At 35.7% G+C, this 18,296-nt stretch overlaps 1 protein-coding gene across 12 annotated transcripts in view; it reads left to right on the forward strand.

Annotated features, from left to right (window-relative positions):
* Positions 1–18,296, forward strand: part of KMT2C (lysine methyltransferase 2C) — a 282,347-nt gene that overhangs the window by 120,362 nt on the left and 143,689 nt on the right. For all 12 annotated transcript variants that reach the window (XM_055335130.1, XM_055335137.1, XM_055335136.1 and 9 more), the window contains exons 5-6: positions 1,794–1,942; positions 3,278–3,387. In XM_055335130.1, coding sequence (XP_055191105.1) covers positions 1,794–1,942; positions 3,278–3,387 — 259 coding nt within the window. The remainder of the gene's footprint in view (positions 1–1,793; positions 1,943–3,277; positions 3,388–18,296) is intronic.

The raw sequence follows: 18,296 nt of genomic DNA on the forward strand, positions 1-18,296 counted from the left end.
ACTTGAGGAATAAAACACGTTTATAAAATTTGAAATTCATTTAGGGGTAGACAGTTTAATTTGGTAATAATTTTAAATAGTCACAAAATATGTTACTGATGAATCAAAACCAAATAAACTTGTTTTTGTTTTAAATTTGAAAAGGAGGCTTTAAAAATAATTTTATTTTTGGTGGCATTAAATTGTAAGAATATGTAATTGGGGATTCTTTTTCTCTTTCCTTTTGTTTTAGACTTAAAATTTTGAGGGTATGTATTTCAGCTGACTTCTCCTGATATTCTTTCCTAATAAGTTTGGCTGCTGTCATCCTTAGGGTTGCTATCAGCATGTTACTGACATGGTATATACATAAAAACTGGTTGCAAAACTTAAAGTGAAATTTGATTAAGCTAGTGGTTAGGAATTGATTAGTAATAATAGACTGATTAGTCATTTCATTGATTTTTATACCTGTCTCCCCCATCAGATACTGGTGCAAAGAAATCTTACAACAATACATTAGTCTATATAGATGAACTGTTCGTCTTTTTTCTCCCATCCCAATAAAAGAACAATGATTAGTAATGAAGAATCTATTTGTAGGAATGGAGATTATATTTATAGGAAAGAGTTTGTTCTCATTATACTGTGGGCATTTATAAAAATGAAGATTTAAAGTTAGAATAGCATGCTAAACTTTTTTTTTTAAAGTGAGTATGCATTTCTAATGCTAAACATAAAAATACTGGTTACTTTTATATGGTTTGATATTTAAATGTACTTATTGAAATATGTTAATACTTTTTTTCTTTCAATGATTCCAGGTATAAAAAAGTTTAGTACCCTGGTCATTGTGCTGATTTTCTCTTAATAGGAATCATGATAAATATCCAGCATACAGAAGTGCAGTGAGTCATGATCTATATTCAATAGTGATTTAATCCAGAATTATGATCAGGTTAAATACTATGATATCAGGAGAAGATTAAAGTTGTAGTGCCAGTCGTCTGATTTCCCGTATCTAATGTTTAAACACAATAGTAATCATTGTTCACTTAATGATCTCAATTAATATCTGAAGTTTGAGGGTTTTGAAAGTCTGAAATCTCCCGTGTGTTGTATGTTCATTTTTATACTGCTGTTTTTGCTGTTACATTTTCTTCTTTATTCCCCAAGCCACTAGTAGCTATTTTGTTTTTGCATTTTACTTCTGACTTGTGAGGTGAAAGTCTTACAACATCATGCCACAGACCAGCTGTCGAGATTTGTTGAGGGGACTGTAAGAAAGCTCCAGCTGACACGTTCTGCTCCCACTACCTCCCTCTTCACTTTGTAGTGGGTTTTCATTTCCCCTGGGAAATAACCTTTCTTTACATAAAATTAACTGCCAGCTCTGTTGTGGTAGTCCTCACGATAAAGCAAATTAAAATTTCTGATTGAGTTATGTTTCACAAGCATTTAAGTAAGGCTGAAGGGAATATTTATTTTATGTGATAAAATATAGTTCCTGATTAGAATATTAGAGTGTCATTTAAAAAATTATAGAATGGCAAAATAAATTTGTAACTGTAATTTTTAAAACTTCCTTATGGATTTGGATACTTTTTTTAGTTGTTGCTTACGTGATATAATATAGCAACCCAGTTTTATATTGCACTATGAATAATAACAGATGTATTCTAAAAAGTTGTTTTATGACAGTTTATGCCTAATAAATTAAAATTGATTTGGCAATTCATTATATTAAGTTGTTATAAACAAAATAATCATCTACTTGTTACCACTTTCACATCTGTTTTATTTTATTTTTCCAGAGAACGATCTCCTCTGCAGAATATAGTCTCTTGTGTAAGTGTAAGCACTCAGACCGCTTCCGATGATCAGGCTGGCAAACTGTGGGATGAGCTCAGTCTGGTTGGCCTTCCCGATGCCATCGATGTCCAGGCCTTGTTTGATCCCACAGGTATAAATGAGCCAGGCTTCCATAAGCACTATCTCTTTACTGTAGACGCTGCGATCTTAGTGAATTTTCAACCTAATAGTAAATTCTTTTCATCTAGAAATAATCATGATTACTTTGTAAAAAATGTCATTGTTTAAGTACATTTGCTGAGGTAAGATAAATTGTTTAATTGTGTTTATCTACTGTATGTAGCATCTGCACAGGGCCAACGCTGAACTGGATGCTTTCATAGATATTTGCATTTATTTTTCTGTAGACAGCAGCACCATGGAGATCTGATAATTGAGGAAAGAAAAATTTAAAAGATCTGTGAGAAGTTGGGGAACTTGGATGTCTGGGTCTATTTAATGCAGGGTGAAGGCAGTAACTTAGTGTGTGGGCATCTTATAATAACAGTGTAGTGACCCACACTTGTGATGTGGTGAACAGTATAGAGACCCACACTCACAATGTGGCAATGTGGTGAGTAGGTTAGTGACCCACACTCACGACATTGTGAATGGTATAGTGACCCACGCTCGTGATGCGGTGAACAGGATAGTGACCCACACTCAAGTGGTGAATGGTATAGTGACCCACACTCAACGATGCGGTGAATAGTATAGTGACCCACACTCGTGATGTGGTGAGTGGGTTAGTGACCCATAATCATGATGTGGTGAACGGTCTACTGACCCACACTCATGATCCAGTGAACAGTATAGTGACCCACTCACGATGTGGTGAACGGTATAGTGATCCACATTTGTGGTGCTCTTGGTATTTGGAGTTAATTTCATTTGAGCTGCATATTGATTGAAGCGGTTCAAGTATTGTGTGATAGAGAATTTAAATACTGAGCTACTCTTAGTGATTGATGTGCACCCTTGGTGTGGGATGAAGTGGAATAGAGGTGTATATGTAGCTTATTTGCTATTCATTCTCTTTGTCTTAAAGTATTGTATAATGTCCTTTATATTTTATGTAAAGATACCAAATAAAATCTTACAGTAATATTTAAATTAAGTGACTAAAACCTCAATTTTTGTGGAATAAATAATCAGTTCTTCAGTGATTCTCAAACTTAACGTGTATCAGAATTACCTAGAGGGCTTGTTAAAACATATTACTGGACACCACTGCAAGAGTTTTTGATTCAGTGGGTCTTGGTTGTGATAAGATATTTTGCATTTCTAATAAGTTCCCAGATGATGCATTTGGAAAGGGCTGACTGCTTCAGTGTGATACAGGGTGCCATTGTGTGTCTACATGTCAGAGTTGGTTTTGGGAGTTTACATCATATTAGTGTTAATATGCTTCTTGTTTATCTACTTCTTTTCACTTCAACCATTTTAGGCACTTGTTGGGCTCATCATCGTTGTATGGAGTGGTCACTAGGAGTGTGCCAGATGGAGGAACCATTGTTAGTAAACGTGGATAAAGCTGTTGTCTCAGGGAGCACAGAAGTAAGTAGATGTAACAAATATTTAATTAAGTCATAGCTTTGTAATATTTACTTTAATCAATATAAAGTTTCACTTGAAAGAATTATTTATTAAATTATTACTATAACGTAAAAACACTTAAAATAGGAAGTTTTAATTTTATATCCAAGAGTAGTTTGTGCAAGCCACTGTAATATATGTTAAGCTGTGCAATAAATGTAAATCTTAGAAACAAATATTTTACATTTAAAACAAATTAAAAATTTTAGAAATGAGAATTACTATATTTACAAATTCATGTGGTTACTTTTTAAGACAGAAGGATTTGATAAGGATTTAATATGAAGAGACAACATTTGATAGGTCAGAGTCCACAGTGTAGATTAGCTCTGTTTGATATTTCAAAAATTGATCCAGATATTTCTTTATAGTCGAGTTGGCAGTTTAGTTCATCTTTTTGGCACCATCCCAAAGTAATATCATGTACACAGCCTGCTGTCTTTTAGAATTTTCACTGAGATTTTCATGTGATTTAGAAACAAGCACAGAAATAAATGCAGCATTTACCTTCCGTTTATAAAGGAAACAAACCCTGTGAAGTGAAATTGTTTTACTACAAATTCTCTTTGATTTTTGCCAATTATATTTGGGAGAAATGAAACAGCACTTCCAAAAGAAGGTTAAAAATGGTATTTTGACCATAGAAATTATGTGGCTTTAACAGATGGAGTACAGGTAAAACTTTCAAGTGTGGTCAAGACAGGGACTTAGATTCAAGTTAATTATTCAACTAGTATAATATTAGCTTTACTCAGATTAGTAAAGTGACGTAAATTACATGGATGAGTAACTTCCACCTCAAGCTTAGTCAGATTCGAATGCTTGTTTTGGAAATGCGACATTACACTGAAATGCTTATGTCATCAAATTGTGAACAGTATAATGCATAATAGTAAAATTTTGCAGTCTGGACATACTTAGATGTCCAGATCAAGACTGTGATAGATCAGGGAACGCTCTTTCTGTCACAGACTACTTCAGAGGTAGTGTTGGGTTATTTTCTGAAAGTGAAAAATATTATAGGAAAGGCAATGAACAAAGACTAAAATGAACTTTGTGGTGTTTGGAATCAGAGAAATCATTGTAGACTCATAGTTTTTAATATTTATACAAATACAGAAACACAGATGTGTGTGTACACGTCAATTAGTATGTATACATATATTTCCTAGCTCTGTTCACTAAGATGGTAGTTAAAAGCTTTCCTTGCCCTGTCCTTTTTGGATAGAAGATACCATCTTTGTGTTTTAAATACTTACTGATAAATATTTAAACGGGATTTAGAGATGAAAGTCCATGCTCTACTGCTGGCAGAGAAATCAAGGGCCTAAGGGACCTGCATTCCTTCTCGCTTTACGGAGACATTGCAATGGAGTGGGCCAGAGCAGTGGAATGCAGATGGAGGACCAGAGTAGATGAAGTGGTGAGATCCCAAGGGGAGCTGGTGGCTCATCGTCAGACCTTTACATCTTCACTAGGTTAAATCAGTCCAGACTTAATGGTGGTGTCTGTCAGTTGTCCGTTGCCATTTTCTAGTTTTTGTTTCGTCTTTTGGTTTTCTCCATTATCAAACAGGCACAGAACTTAGCTGGAACTTTTTTATTTGCTTGCCCCTAAGAAAAGGAGAGTTTGTCTCACTGACAGAAATTCAAACCCATAACAACACACTTGTTGATGAGTCTGTGGGGAAATAGGCACTCTTCCACTTTGCTGATAGAATGCAAATTGGTGTAAATCTTCTGGAGGGGAATTTGTTAATACCTAAAAACTAGTTATTTTGACCTTTCTAGGATTCTGTCCCAAAAATATGCCTCCAATAATCCAAAATCCTTTGCTATTAGAAGTTAATAATTGCAGCATTGTTTAATTTGCAAAATATTAGAAACAACCTAAGTGGTCACGCATACTAGAATGGTTGAATAAACTATGGTTTGGTTCATACAGTGAAATATTGTGTGTGTAAAAATACAGTGAGAAATAGCTCTGTGAAATGATGTGAAGTTGGTTCCAACATGTATTTTTAAATGAAAAAAGAGCGCAAAAGACCATTTGTGATGTGCATCCTTTCATGTAAGAAAATATATCTGCATATGGTCATTTTGGAAAAGAAATACAGCAAGGATAAACAAGAAACTGAAGAGATTGGTTACCTGTGGCAGGTGGGTGTGAAAGAAGTGGAAATGGGAATGGGACTGATGTAGTTTGGATGAGGTGTGATAGACACTCTCAGATGTATCTCTCCGTATAGCTCTGACTCTTAGAATCATAGGAATGTTTCACATACCCTTTAGATAAGCAATTACAGCTATCTAGGATATGGAGGAATCCAAAAAGGAATACCAAGATTCATACTAAAGGGGATAGGGAAGAAAAGAGCTAACCTGAGTAACTGGCAAACAATATCTTGACTGGTTAGCTGGAAAGCTAAAGACAAAAAAGCATTGCACAAACATGCTGTAACCCAGTGAGTAAATGTATTTCTCACAGGGGTATGGATTCATAATACTGAAACCACTTTATGTGTTTACTGTAAATGAATAAATAAGTAAATGTATAGTTGATAATGAGAGCTAGATTTTTCAATGTTGGAGAAAGGAGCTACAGATAAGGAAAGGCTAAAATGAATTTTGTGGTGTTGAAATGGAATCAGAAGTATCAGTATAAAGTCACGGTTTTTAATATTTATATAGACAGATAAATACAGATGTGTGTATATGCACGAGGCAGTATGCTTACATATAATTCCTGGTTCTGTCCTCTGTGAGGGCCTGATGTAGTGACCCCTAGTAGCAGTGAGCACAGATCTTGGTGCCCAGATCTTGGTTTCTAACTACTGTTCTCCAATAAAAGGAACTAGGATTCCTTGAGAAGTAGTTTCATGGTATGGGGAGAATACAAACTGAGGTGCCAAAAAGTAAGGAAGTGCTCAAAAAGAGGAAGACTTGTGGAAAACACAGGATCCAACCTGAAGGAGCTCCTAAGAGCTGGACCAATTTGAGACACAACAAAAAATAAAGATAGTATTGGGTTTTCATCCACAGAATAAAGTAAGTACACGAGTCCATTCTGATATGAATGGATGAATGAACAAATGAATGAATAGCTTAAGTCAGGTCATTGCTCCTCTACCTACCACACTTCACTACTGGACTCCCATTTCAATCAGAGAAAGAAAAAAAAAAAACAACAGTGCTCACTACGTGACATGGCTCTCCATGATCTTCACCACCTCCACAAGTACTTCTAAGATATCGGTCACTCACTGACTCTGCCCCTCATTTGCTTCCCCCAACCATACCAGCCTCCTTCGTCTTCCTCAAATGCACCAGACTTATGTTCCTTCTGGGCCTTGGCACTTCCAGTTCCCTCTCTCTTGAATTTCTTCTTAGATGTATGCGTGACTTTTATTCAAGACTTGCCTTATGAGTGAGGGCTCTGCTTCACTTCTTACTGAAAATTTCAAGGGTTTCGTTCTCAAATAATGTCCCTGATCTATGGTTTTCTCCTTTGTACTTGTTCCCATCTAACATAGTATATATACTTACTTAATAATCTTGTTAATCTTTCCTTACTCGAGTGATAGTGCCGTTCTGACAAGGATCTTTGTCTGTTTTGGTCATTCCTAAATAGATTATTTGTAGCCTAGATGAATAGCACTAGAGGTTGTTCATGGAATCGTTCATAGTTACAGGAAAAGTCCAAAGTGCCAGAGTGTTAACTGAGGTCACTAATATAGTTAATTTTAGGAAAGTGAATGAAATTATAATTGTCTAAAAAGAAGTCCCTAAGAAAAAGTTTAACAATTCTACATAAGGATGATGACAATGAAAATGTTTGCTATCTCAAAAATGTTCTCTAGGGGCAACATATGTAAAAGTGCTGTTGAACTTGGAATGCAGTTTTATTTTACCAAAAGACAGATGTTCTAAATTTGTTGACCTTTATTTTGATGACATGTGGCTGAATGTATTATAATACCTACCTCAAAGAAAATAAACATTTCATCTGCCTGTTCAAGGTAAAGGTGACATTTCAGCAGTGAGAATGTAATGACTTTTCAAAGAAACATGTGCTGAGGGTTGAGCATCTTGAAAATGGATGTTTGGAACTATTTCTATTTGATATTTTATTGCTAGAAACAATGAAAGTTTGTAAAAAACAAAAATTACTCAGATTTGCCAGAAAATTTTGGACACAGTTTTCTGTTCTATTTAAAATATTCTGAAGAATTTTAGTATGTTTCAAACCCATTTGTTAAAAATTTTAAAAATTAATATTTCTTGCTTATGGAAGGTGAAAATTCACTAGCTAAATTTTGAAAATTTTGGTAGAGATTGAAAAATAGTTTTGCAAATGATGTACTACTTCTTTTTAGATCTCCTTATTTTTGTGAGAAACATTTGTTTTTAACTTATGACAGGTAGTGAAATAAATTCAAGTTAGCATCAGGCCTTTCAACTTAAGAAGATGGAGGAGAAAAAAAAAGATGATGAAGGAGAACAAAATACAAAGGTCACATGGAGGGGTTGTAGTGTTCTCTAAACATTTTGATTGTGCACATCTTTTAATAAGAAACATTTGAGCCTGCATCCTTATTATGCAGTCTCACTAGAATATGTGTTTCTCCTTTATGACACTTCACCAACATTTGTAAATTTACATTTTTGCTGTGAATCTTTTAATTTTGGTTGCCCCCACTAGGGCTGTGAACACCATGAGTGCATGGATAATATCTGTATTGGTTTATCATTTATTTATCTCTAGTGTCTAACAAAGTACCTGGAACACAAACAAGAGAGTCACTTACCGGATAAATGTATGCATGGATGAAATATGCCAATGAAGGGTAGTTAGCTTGAATGGAGAGGTAAATGCTACTGGCTCCTAGTGGCTGCTGCTAAACACCCAGCCATGTCCAGGCCAGCCTCCTATGGCAAAGAATTACCTAGCTCAGAATGTCAGTAGTGCTGAGGTTGAGAAATTCTGGTTTGATTAATATTATTCCTCTTTAAAAATTAATATGTTTTATATAATTTCCTCAAGTTTAATTTTTATTTTTTTATTTCTGAATTATTTTATTTGAGAAGGTGGGAAGGACAGACAGGACTGAGTCCTGAGTCCTTATAATTTCCTCAGTTTTTAAATGGCATTCTTTATCAAATGGTTGAGTTTTTCTAGAACTTTCCTCAGATTGTTTTTAGTTTTTCCAGGAGGAACTTTATTTTGCTAGATTAAAGACTATGCTATGCTGTGAACCTATGTTTTAGAAAAAATAATAGTGTTTTCTTTTAAATTTTTTGGATCCCTGGAGATGCTGCCAACATCTTGGAGATCTAGATAATTTGGATATTACTGATGGAATAGTTTAATTCTGAATGCTACAGATGTTTGATCATTTATTTACCTAAAGCCCCCTTTGCCTGCACTCTGCTCATTGCCCTCCAAAAGATATTACTGGTAAACTTCCAACACATATTTCTGTTCTTTTAACTACTTCTGAGTCAGATGTTCAGTGTTTTATTCTATAAATAAAACATTAAAAATTACTTATGTTATCTCCCTACTTAGAATTGATAATTTCTTATGTTTTCTCCACCTACTTCCTGCCACAACTGCATATTGAAATGTTATTGTATTATACTGATTTTGTGCCAGGTGTCTTGTATAAAACCAACTTAGTCCTGTGAGAAGATTTGCAAGATTTTTATATTTTAGGTTCTTTTGGAGACTGTAAAAGAACAAAAATAGCTTCTTTATCATAAGGTGGATGGCAGTACACAATGTGAATGTAGATAAGCAGTGTAATGTAAATGTAATTTTGGTAAAAAAAAAATTTTTTTAAAACAGTATATGGTGGAAGTCTCTCCACATCTGTCCTGTAAGCAGTTGGGAATAGGTTTATATAAGATCATTTAGATATTGGACTGCATATTTATGTAAGGTGATTTGCAGGTGCCTATAATGTTGTCCAATACTGTTATTTTTTATATAATCCTAGTAATGTAAGTGTAAAGAAATCATCAAGTTATATATTCTTCATTTTGCCTTATAGTTTTTTAAAAATATTTATTTATTCATGAGAGACAGAGAGAGAGAGAGAGAGAGAGAGAGAGGCAGAGACACAGGCAGAGGGAGAAGCAGGCTCCATGCCGGGAGACCGACGCGGGACCCTATCCCGGGTCTCCAGGCCTGCCCGGGCTGAAGGCAGGCGCCAAATAATCTTAATGTTTGTGCTGGGGGCCCATGAGAATGCCTCCTCATTGGAGACTCACTAGAAGCACTAAAGGGATTCACCATAAAGTTGTAATTGTGGGTAAGATTTACTGCTGTGATATGTTAAGGATATATAATGTAAGGATCTCAATGGAAGAAGATATTGACAGGGTCTGGAGGAATTCATGTACAGCCTTCCTTAGGTGCTCATCCTCCTGTGGAGAAGTTACACAGGGCACCCTCTTCTCTTTGCAATGAAAATGCAACAATATATGTGTGATGCTCCTGCCCTGAGAAGCTCAAGGTCTTTGCTGGCAGCTAGTCAGATAGGCACCCTCTGCCTAGCACATACCAGAAGGAAAGTCACATTGTTTGCACAGATAGTCTAGGCACAGTAAACTACTCTTATCACTGCAGGAACTATGGCAACCCTTCCAAAATTCAGGTTCCTTGGGACCAACTGTGCAAACAGGCCTTTCTACAGAGAGTAGTCTCAGGACTGCTATGTTAACCCTTTTTTGCACAATGCTAAAATTGTATTGTGTATCAACTAACATTTCTGCCATCAGGACCTTAGTAGGTACACATTATAGGGAGGCTGTGAGAGGTGCTCTAGTGGTTATATAGAACTATGTAACTTTGATCAGAGGAAAGATGCTTGTAACTATACTTTTGACTCTAACAGAAAAGTCCTATGTTTTATTCTGAAATCTACTTTCTCTTATATTAATATATTCACTGCAGCTTTCTTTTGACTAATCTAAGCATGGTATATCTTAGTCCATCCTTTTATTTTAACCTCTTTGTTATGTTTTTATAATTAATATGTTTTTTGCAGGCAGTGGTGTTGCGTTTTAAAATCTAACCTAATAGGGACACCTGGGTGGCTTAGTGGTTGAGCGTTTGCCTTTGGCCCAGGGCCTGATCTTGGAGACCCAGGATCCAGTCCCACATTGGGCTCCCTGCACAGAGCCTGCTTCTCCCTCTTCCTGTGTCTCTGCCTCTCTCTCTGTCTCTCATGAATAAATAAATAAAATCTTAAAACTAACGAATAGTCTCTGCTTTTATTCTTTTTTTTAATTCTTCTCTGACCTCCACTTCTTTTTTTTTTAAGATTTATTTATTTATTTATTTATTTATTTATTTATTTATTTATTTATTTATGGGGGGGGGGCAGAGACACAGAGGGAGAAGCAGGCTCCATGCAAGGAGCCCGATGTGGGATTCGATCCAGGGACTCCAGAATCATGCCCCAGGCCAAAGGCAGCTGCTAAACCTCTGAGCCACCCAGGGATCCCAGTCTCTGCTTTTATAATGGGAGTGTTTAGGGCATGTATATTTAATGGGATTAAGTCTTCCTTTCTTTCCCCCATTTGTTTCTGTCTGTTCTTTGTTTCATTTTCTTACATTCTTTTGGATTGAATATTTTTTTTATTCCATTTTATCTCCTTTTTGGATTATTACCTCTAACTTTTCTGTTATTCTGTTGGTTGCTTTAGGGTTTATAGTATACATCTTTTACTTACTGATATTATAGTTTCACATATAATAAAAGTGTGCTTTTGTTTCCTCTCATGAAATTTGTGCTATTGCTGTCATGTATTTGACTTTTACATCTGTTACAAACACCGTAAGATACTGGTTTTTAAAAAAGATCTATCTATCTATCTATCTATCTATCTATCTATCTATCTATCTAAGAAGGAGAGAACACACGTTGTGGTGGAGGGGCAGAGGGAGAGGGAGAGAAAGTCTTAAGCAAACTCTTCATTGAGTTAGGAGCCCAATGCCAGGCTCAGTCTCATGACCCTGAGATCACACCTTGAGCCGAAAACCTGACTGTGCCACTTAGGTGCCCCAAGATATTATTATTTATAATTAAGCTATCAGCAATTTCCTAAAGAGTCTTAGGTAATAAAAAAAAAACCCTGTGGTTACTATTTCTGATGTTCTTCATTACTTTGTGTAGATCCAGATTTTCACCCGCTGTCATGTTCCATGGGTGTGAAGACATCCTTTAACATTTCTTGCAGTACAGGTCTGCAGGTGATGGATTCTTTTAGTATTCATATACTAAAAGAATCCAGAGTGTTTTTATCTCACCTTCATTTTTGAAACCTGTTTTTGGCAGGTACTGAATTCTAGTTGACTTTTTCCATTACTTTATTATTATTTTTTTCCCATTACCTTAAAAGAGTGGTACAGTCTTCTTGCTTGCATTGTCTCTCATGAACAGTCTGGTATCCTCCTTATTTATGTTCCTCTGTATATGTTTTTTTTTTTTTATCTTTGTACCCTTAATAGTATGTCCTCAGTTTCAGACAATTTGATTTTGTTTTGCCTTTATGTAATTTTCTTCATGTTTCTCATGGTTGGGGTTTGTTGAATTTCTTGAGTTTGTGAGTGTATAGTTCTCAATATGGTTAGAAAGTTTTTGCCAATTATTTCTTCAAATTTTTTCTTTGTTTTTTTTTTTTTTTTTTTTCCTGTTGTCCTATCTTTCTTTTGAGGACTCCATTTACCTTAATATTAGGCCATTTAAGTTTTCTCATTGCTTACTAAATAAAGCTTTTTTTTCCATTTTTTAAATATTCTTTTTTCCTCTTTGTGTTTCATTTTAGTTTTTTTTGTCTCCAAATTCATTTTTTTCTTCTTCTGTAATTTCTAATCTGTTAATCATATCCAATGTAATTTTCACATGAGATGTTTTTAATTTATGAAATTTGATTTGAGTCTTTATATTTTCCGTATTTCTATTTAGCTTTTTTTTTTTCTATTTAGGTTTTTGAACATAAGAACTATCTTAATGTCTTATCTCATAATTTTAACATCCAGATTATTTCTGGGTCAGCATTTTGATTGATTATTCTGTTTAGACTGTGATGTTTTGGTCTTTGTGTATCTGGGAATTTTTATTTGGATGTCAGGCTTTGTGAATTCTACCTTGTTGGTTACTAAGTTCTTCACAGGAGGAAATCAGAGTGCATGAGCAGAGTGAGAAGTAAAGTGAGAGGGAGAAGCAGACAAACAAGGAGCCCTCTATGTGATGCTTGATCCCAGGATCTGAGATCATGACCTGAACCAAAAGCAGATGCTTAACCGACTGACTCACCCAGGTGTCCCAAGGAAAACATTTTTAAGTGCTTTCCTCTACCCTACTAGATTTCTACTAACATGTCATTAGTTAGAATTATTTCCTATGTTTACATCTTAAACCAATAATCAGTAAAAGTGATGGGGCAACCATTTGATTAGACCATGATGGTCCTCTGGAGCCATGGATGGTGCCTGCTTCCTCTGAAGCACATTGGTACTTAAGGGAGTGTGGATATCTGAACAAAATTGATATCCTTAGGAAGAAAGAAGGTGGAATGAATGTTTTGTAGTTAACTAACAGCGTCTATTATTGGAAATATATTTTGGTTGAGGGAACTTAAAAATATTTTAAAAGGAAGAAAGATTAACATGGTGCTTAGAGGATGAGTAAGTTTACCCAGTAGGTTAACATAGGGAATTTAGACAAAGGGTCATCTTGGACGGAGTTTTGGGACGTGTGAATTCTGGAAGAATGTCACATATATGAAAATGACTGGAGAATAAATAAGTAAAGTGAGGAATTAATGGGAAATGGTAACGGAAAATGTCCTTAGTTTCACATGCCACACTGAAGAATTTCATTAATGTAGTTTTTAAAGAAGAGAGTTCGGAGAAGATTTTTTAAAGATTAGGAGATCTTAGCCCTCCTAACCTTTTGTAGTTAAATTTGAGAGGTTTCCTTAAAGACAGAAATATTTAGGATTACTGTTTTAATTTAAGGTCAATGAATGTAAGTTTCTGAATTTAGATACTACGTGTGAAATGTAAAGACAGAATGTTGTTGATATAGAATTAATTACATTTGATGAAAGAAGAGTTGAAAATGTCTTTAGTTTCAAGCCTCATCATGAGGGAGAATCAGGAGTTTTGTTTTGGGTGGGCTGAGCCTAAAACCCCATGAAAAATCTTTGGGACTGAGTGTTGGGGTTGGAATTAAAGTTTTCCTAACTAGCAGTGATAGCAAAGCAACCTGCTAAACAAGAGGAGAAAAGAAGGTGGAAGATTAACCCTCTGGTCAGTATTCAAAGGAAGAAGTCCTTGAAAAGATGAATGTGACATATTATAAAAGTTATAGGAAGTTTACTAGGAATTACTGAGTCTGGATTAATATACTTCAGGATATAGGGCTGATGATTTCAAATGTGTGTGTGTTTTTTTAAAAATTTTATTTATTCATGATATATATATAGAGAGAGACAGAGAGAGAGAGAGAGAGAGAGGCAGAGATACAGGCAGAGGGAGAAGCAGCCTCCATGCCGGGAACCCGATACGGGACTCGATCCCAGGACTCCAGGATCAAGCCCTGGACCAAAGGCAGGCGCTAAACTGCTGAGCCACCCAGAGATCCCTGTCAAATGTGTTTGTATATTATAATGTTTTTTTCTTTTAAAGATTTTATTTATTCACGAGAGACACACAGAGAGAGAGGCAGAGACATAGGCAGAGGGAGAAGCAGGCTCCACGCAGGGATCCTGATGTGGAACTCGATCCTGGGACTTCAGGATCACGCCTTGGGCCGAAGGCAGGCTCTAAACCTCTGAGCCACCCAGGGATCCCCATACTATAATGTTTTAAAAAATACTTTCTAAATCATAATTATTATATTTAATGGGCAAGAATCAGGAATCTTGTTTTCTAAATCTGAATTCTTGATTTCTCGCTAACATTGTTAGGTAATGTCTCATGACATCTTCACCGAATCATGCTACCTGTTATTACTCAGTTTCTTTATTTTGCATAGTAAGAAATTATCTTTTAGTCTAACATGTAAGGCTATAAGGAAGACATTAGAGATCTATTATGGGTTATTTTGTTAGAATACTAAGTAATAAAGTATGGATATAGCAAGAAAATCTAAGATTTGACCTTAGAATGCCATTAGGTATACCTATACCTGAAAATTGATGTATTTGTTTCCATATACCCTAGCAACTTGATTCTTATTTTTTTTATTTTATTTTTTTACAAATTAAATTGGGTAGAGCTAAGAGGAAACTGAAAATTTCTGTTTTAGAGAATTAAGAGTTTGATATGCCTCTTTGGTAAAAGATAGTTAAAATTTGGAAGGCCCATTCAGTGAAGATGTCCTTGACTTTAGTTTTTTTTCTCAGTAGAAGTCATAATTCTTTTTTAATCTTTTTTTAAATTAAGTTGGATTTAAAGAAAATTTACTTTTGTGATGAGATGAGTGGTATTCTTTGATACTATAAAGAGCCCCTTTGATTTGGGGGTGGAAAATGCCCTGAGCTTAAAAATACTAAATATGTTTTTGAAGGCTGTATAGGAAACTGGTAAAATTCTTTGGCTCTACAGAATTTCTCCTGTATGACTCTATATAGGGCCACTTTCCATTTTATATCCCTTCAGAAAGTTTTGAATTTTGAACTTTGATAATATATTCATGTTAAAAATGAAAACAATCACAGTAGTTAAAAAAAATTATTTATTGGGATCCCTGAGTGACTCAGCCTTTCAGCGCCTGCCTTTGGCCCGGGGCATGGTCCTGGGGTCCCGGGATCAGGTTCTGCGTCGCCTCCCGGCATGGAGCCTGATTCTCCTCTGCCTGTGTCTTAGCCTCTCTCTCTCTTTCTCTCTCTCTCTCTCTCTCTCTCTCTCTCTCTATCATGAATAAATAAAATCTTTTAAAAATTTGTTTATTTGAGAGAGAGAGTCTGAGATAGCTAGAGAGAGCACAAGCAGGTAGGAGAGGGAGAGGCAGACTTCCCACTGAGCAGGGAACCCGATGTAGGGCTCTGTCCCAGGACCCTGGATCATGAGCTGAAGACAGACACTTCGACTGTGTATGTTGACTGTGCTCAGTCGACACACCGACTGAGCCACCCAGGCGCCCCACTTACAGTAGTTTCTAATGTGTCCTTAAAAATATATTTCAAAAGTTCATTTCTGTAATTTTCCCCTAACATTTAGGTGCTTTTGATTTTTACTTATTGTGTCATATAGGAGTCCAGTGTCCTTTTCTCACATATGAGAGCCAGTTGTTACTACATTATCTGTTGAAACCCCTTTTGTTTCTTCCATGTATTTGACAGATAACTTCTGTTATGTAGCATATGTTCAGTGTATGGGTGGATTGTTTTTTGAGATCTCTATTTGCATATTTATATATCCTAGTGACAGTATCATGCTACCATAATTATAGCTTTCTAATAAGTTTCAATATCTGTTAGGGCAAATATTTTACTTCCACCTCCATGTATAGCACAGAAACTTATATTAGACCAGCTCTCCAACTGAGAACAACTGGAAGAGTCGGATAAAATATTTTTTCAAAGAAACATTTAAAGGCTTTAGAGGACTGTCTGAGAGGTGAGGACTTGAGGGAGTGAGAGTGCAAAGGGAAGGATTAAGCCTTGAGGTCAGTCTGATGTTAATTTCCCTTTTCCCCTTGAGGCATTTATCCAGTTTATAAAAGACTAGCTGAGAAGTTGGAAAACTGAGAAGAGATTCTGACAGTCTGTAGAGTTGGGAAGACAAAAATAGGATTTAGGTGCTATTAATACTATAGACTTTCATTTGGGATGCCTAAAGACTGCATCAGAGATTAACAAATTGGGCAGCCCAGTGGCTCAGCGGTTTAGCGCCGCTGTCAGCTCAGGGCCTGATCCTGGAGACCTGGGATCGAGTCCCACATCGGGCTCCCTGCATAGAGCCTGCTTCTTCCTCTGCCTGTGTCTCCACCTTTCTCTCTCTCTCTCTCTCTCTGTACCTCTCATGAATAAATAAATAAAATCTTAAAAAAAAAAGAGATTAACAAATTATGGCCCATGGATCAGATCCAGTCCACTACCTATGTTTATAAGCCCGACAGGCCAAGATAGTTTTTACTTTTTATTTTTTAAGTAGGCTCCACATCCAATGGGAGCCCAACATAGGGCTTGAACTCATGAACCTGAGCTCAAGACCTGAGCTTTTTTTTTTTTTTTTTTTTAAAGACCTGAGCTTTGATCAAGTTAGACACATGGAAGCCTGGGTGGCTCAGCGGTTGAGCACCTGCCTTTGGCCCAGAGTGTGATCCTGGAGTCCTGGGATTGGATCCCACGTTGGGCTCCCTACATGGAGCCTGCTTCTCCCTCTGCCTATATCTCTGCCTCTTTCTCTGTGTCTTTCATGAATAAATTTGAAAAAATATTTAAAAAAATGAGTTAGACACACTGGGTCCTCCAAGTGCCTCAGTTTTTATATTTATATTTTTTATTTTTATTTTAATTTTTTTAGTTTTTATATTTTTAAATAGTTAAAAATTAAAAGAACATCTTTAAAATACATGAAGATCATCTGAAATTCAAAGTTTTGTATTTGTAAATGACGTTTTATTGGAACCAAAGCCACACATTAATTTGTATATTATCTATGGTTTCTTTGTGCTACATTGACAGAATTGAGTTGTAGGTGCAGAGACCACCTGCTTTGCATTGCTGTGGTTATACTGTAAATCACAGCAACATAATTATAGTTCATCAGTGTTTGCCACATGTATTGTCCTAGCATCTTAATTTTTTTTATTATTGGTACATAGCGTGTTAAGAGAAGAGGAGAAAAGTGGGCTTCATATGCTTTTGAGGCATAATGGAATAAATTCCATTGTTATCAAATTAGATGGCATAGAATTATATTTATTTACTTATTTTTGAAGATTTTATTTATTCATGAGAGAGAGAGAGGCTGACACAGGCAGAGGGAGAAGCAGACTCCCTGCAGGGGGCCTCATGTGGGACTCGATCCCAGGACCCCGGGATCATGCCCTGAGCCAAAGGTAGATGCTCAGCCACTGAGCCACCCAGGTGTCCCTAGAATTATATTTATTATGCTGGGACACTGAGCGGGGGGAAAAGAGTACAATATATATATCAACCTCACCAGATGGACCACTCATCACACTATTCCTAATTCATAAAAAGGTAATGATCAGAAAGAATAGTAAATTAAAATGGACTATCTCATCATGATAGAAATTCCTCACAAAAGTGAAAAATGAAAATGAGATTAAAACTAAAGTAAATTTCTAGGTGGCTCATTTGTTATCTAAGCACAGAAAGCCATTTATCCAAGATGAGTCAAATGTGTGCACAGAAAATAAACTTAACCTTTGAATAAGAATAGTTTTAAAAATTGAGGACATTACGAGTAATACCAATAGTCATTTTAGAAATGAGTCAAATGATTTTTGAGGTTTTCCTAGGCTGCTGATGTGTCAGTAGATGTTGCAGTACTTCTCAGTTTTTTATTATAAAGGTCAATGATGAGCTTAAGTCACTGAAGATATGGGTTTTATGAATTATCTGCATGAAACAATTACAAAATATTTTCAAAGAAGTTGAGAAAAAAACTAATCCATTACAACCTGAAGTGGAATCTGCTAAGATGTGTTACAATTAAGAGTTGTAAAAATAAGCATAGAGCAGGAAAAGGGTTTTTTTGAACAAATTTATAAACCTGCATAATGGTATTTAAAAGTCTGTGTGTATTCATTACATTTATCCATCAGCTGATACTTTGCAGAAAACATTTTTTTTTTTTTGCAGAAAACATTTAATCTGTCG

This window comes from Nyctereutes procyonoides, unplaced genomic scaffold (assembly GCF_905146905.1).
Source record: "Nyctereutes procyonoides isolate TBG_1078 unplaced genomic scaffold, NYPRO_anot_genome, whole genome shotgun sequence".
NCBI lineage: Eukaryota > Metazoa > Chordata > Mammalia > Carnivora > Canidae > Nyctereutes > Nyctereutes procyonoides.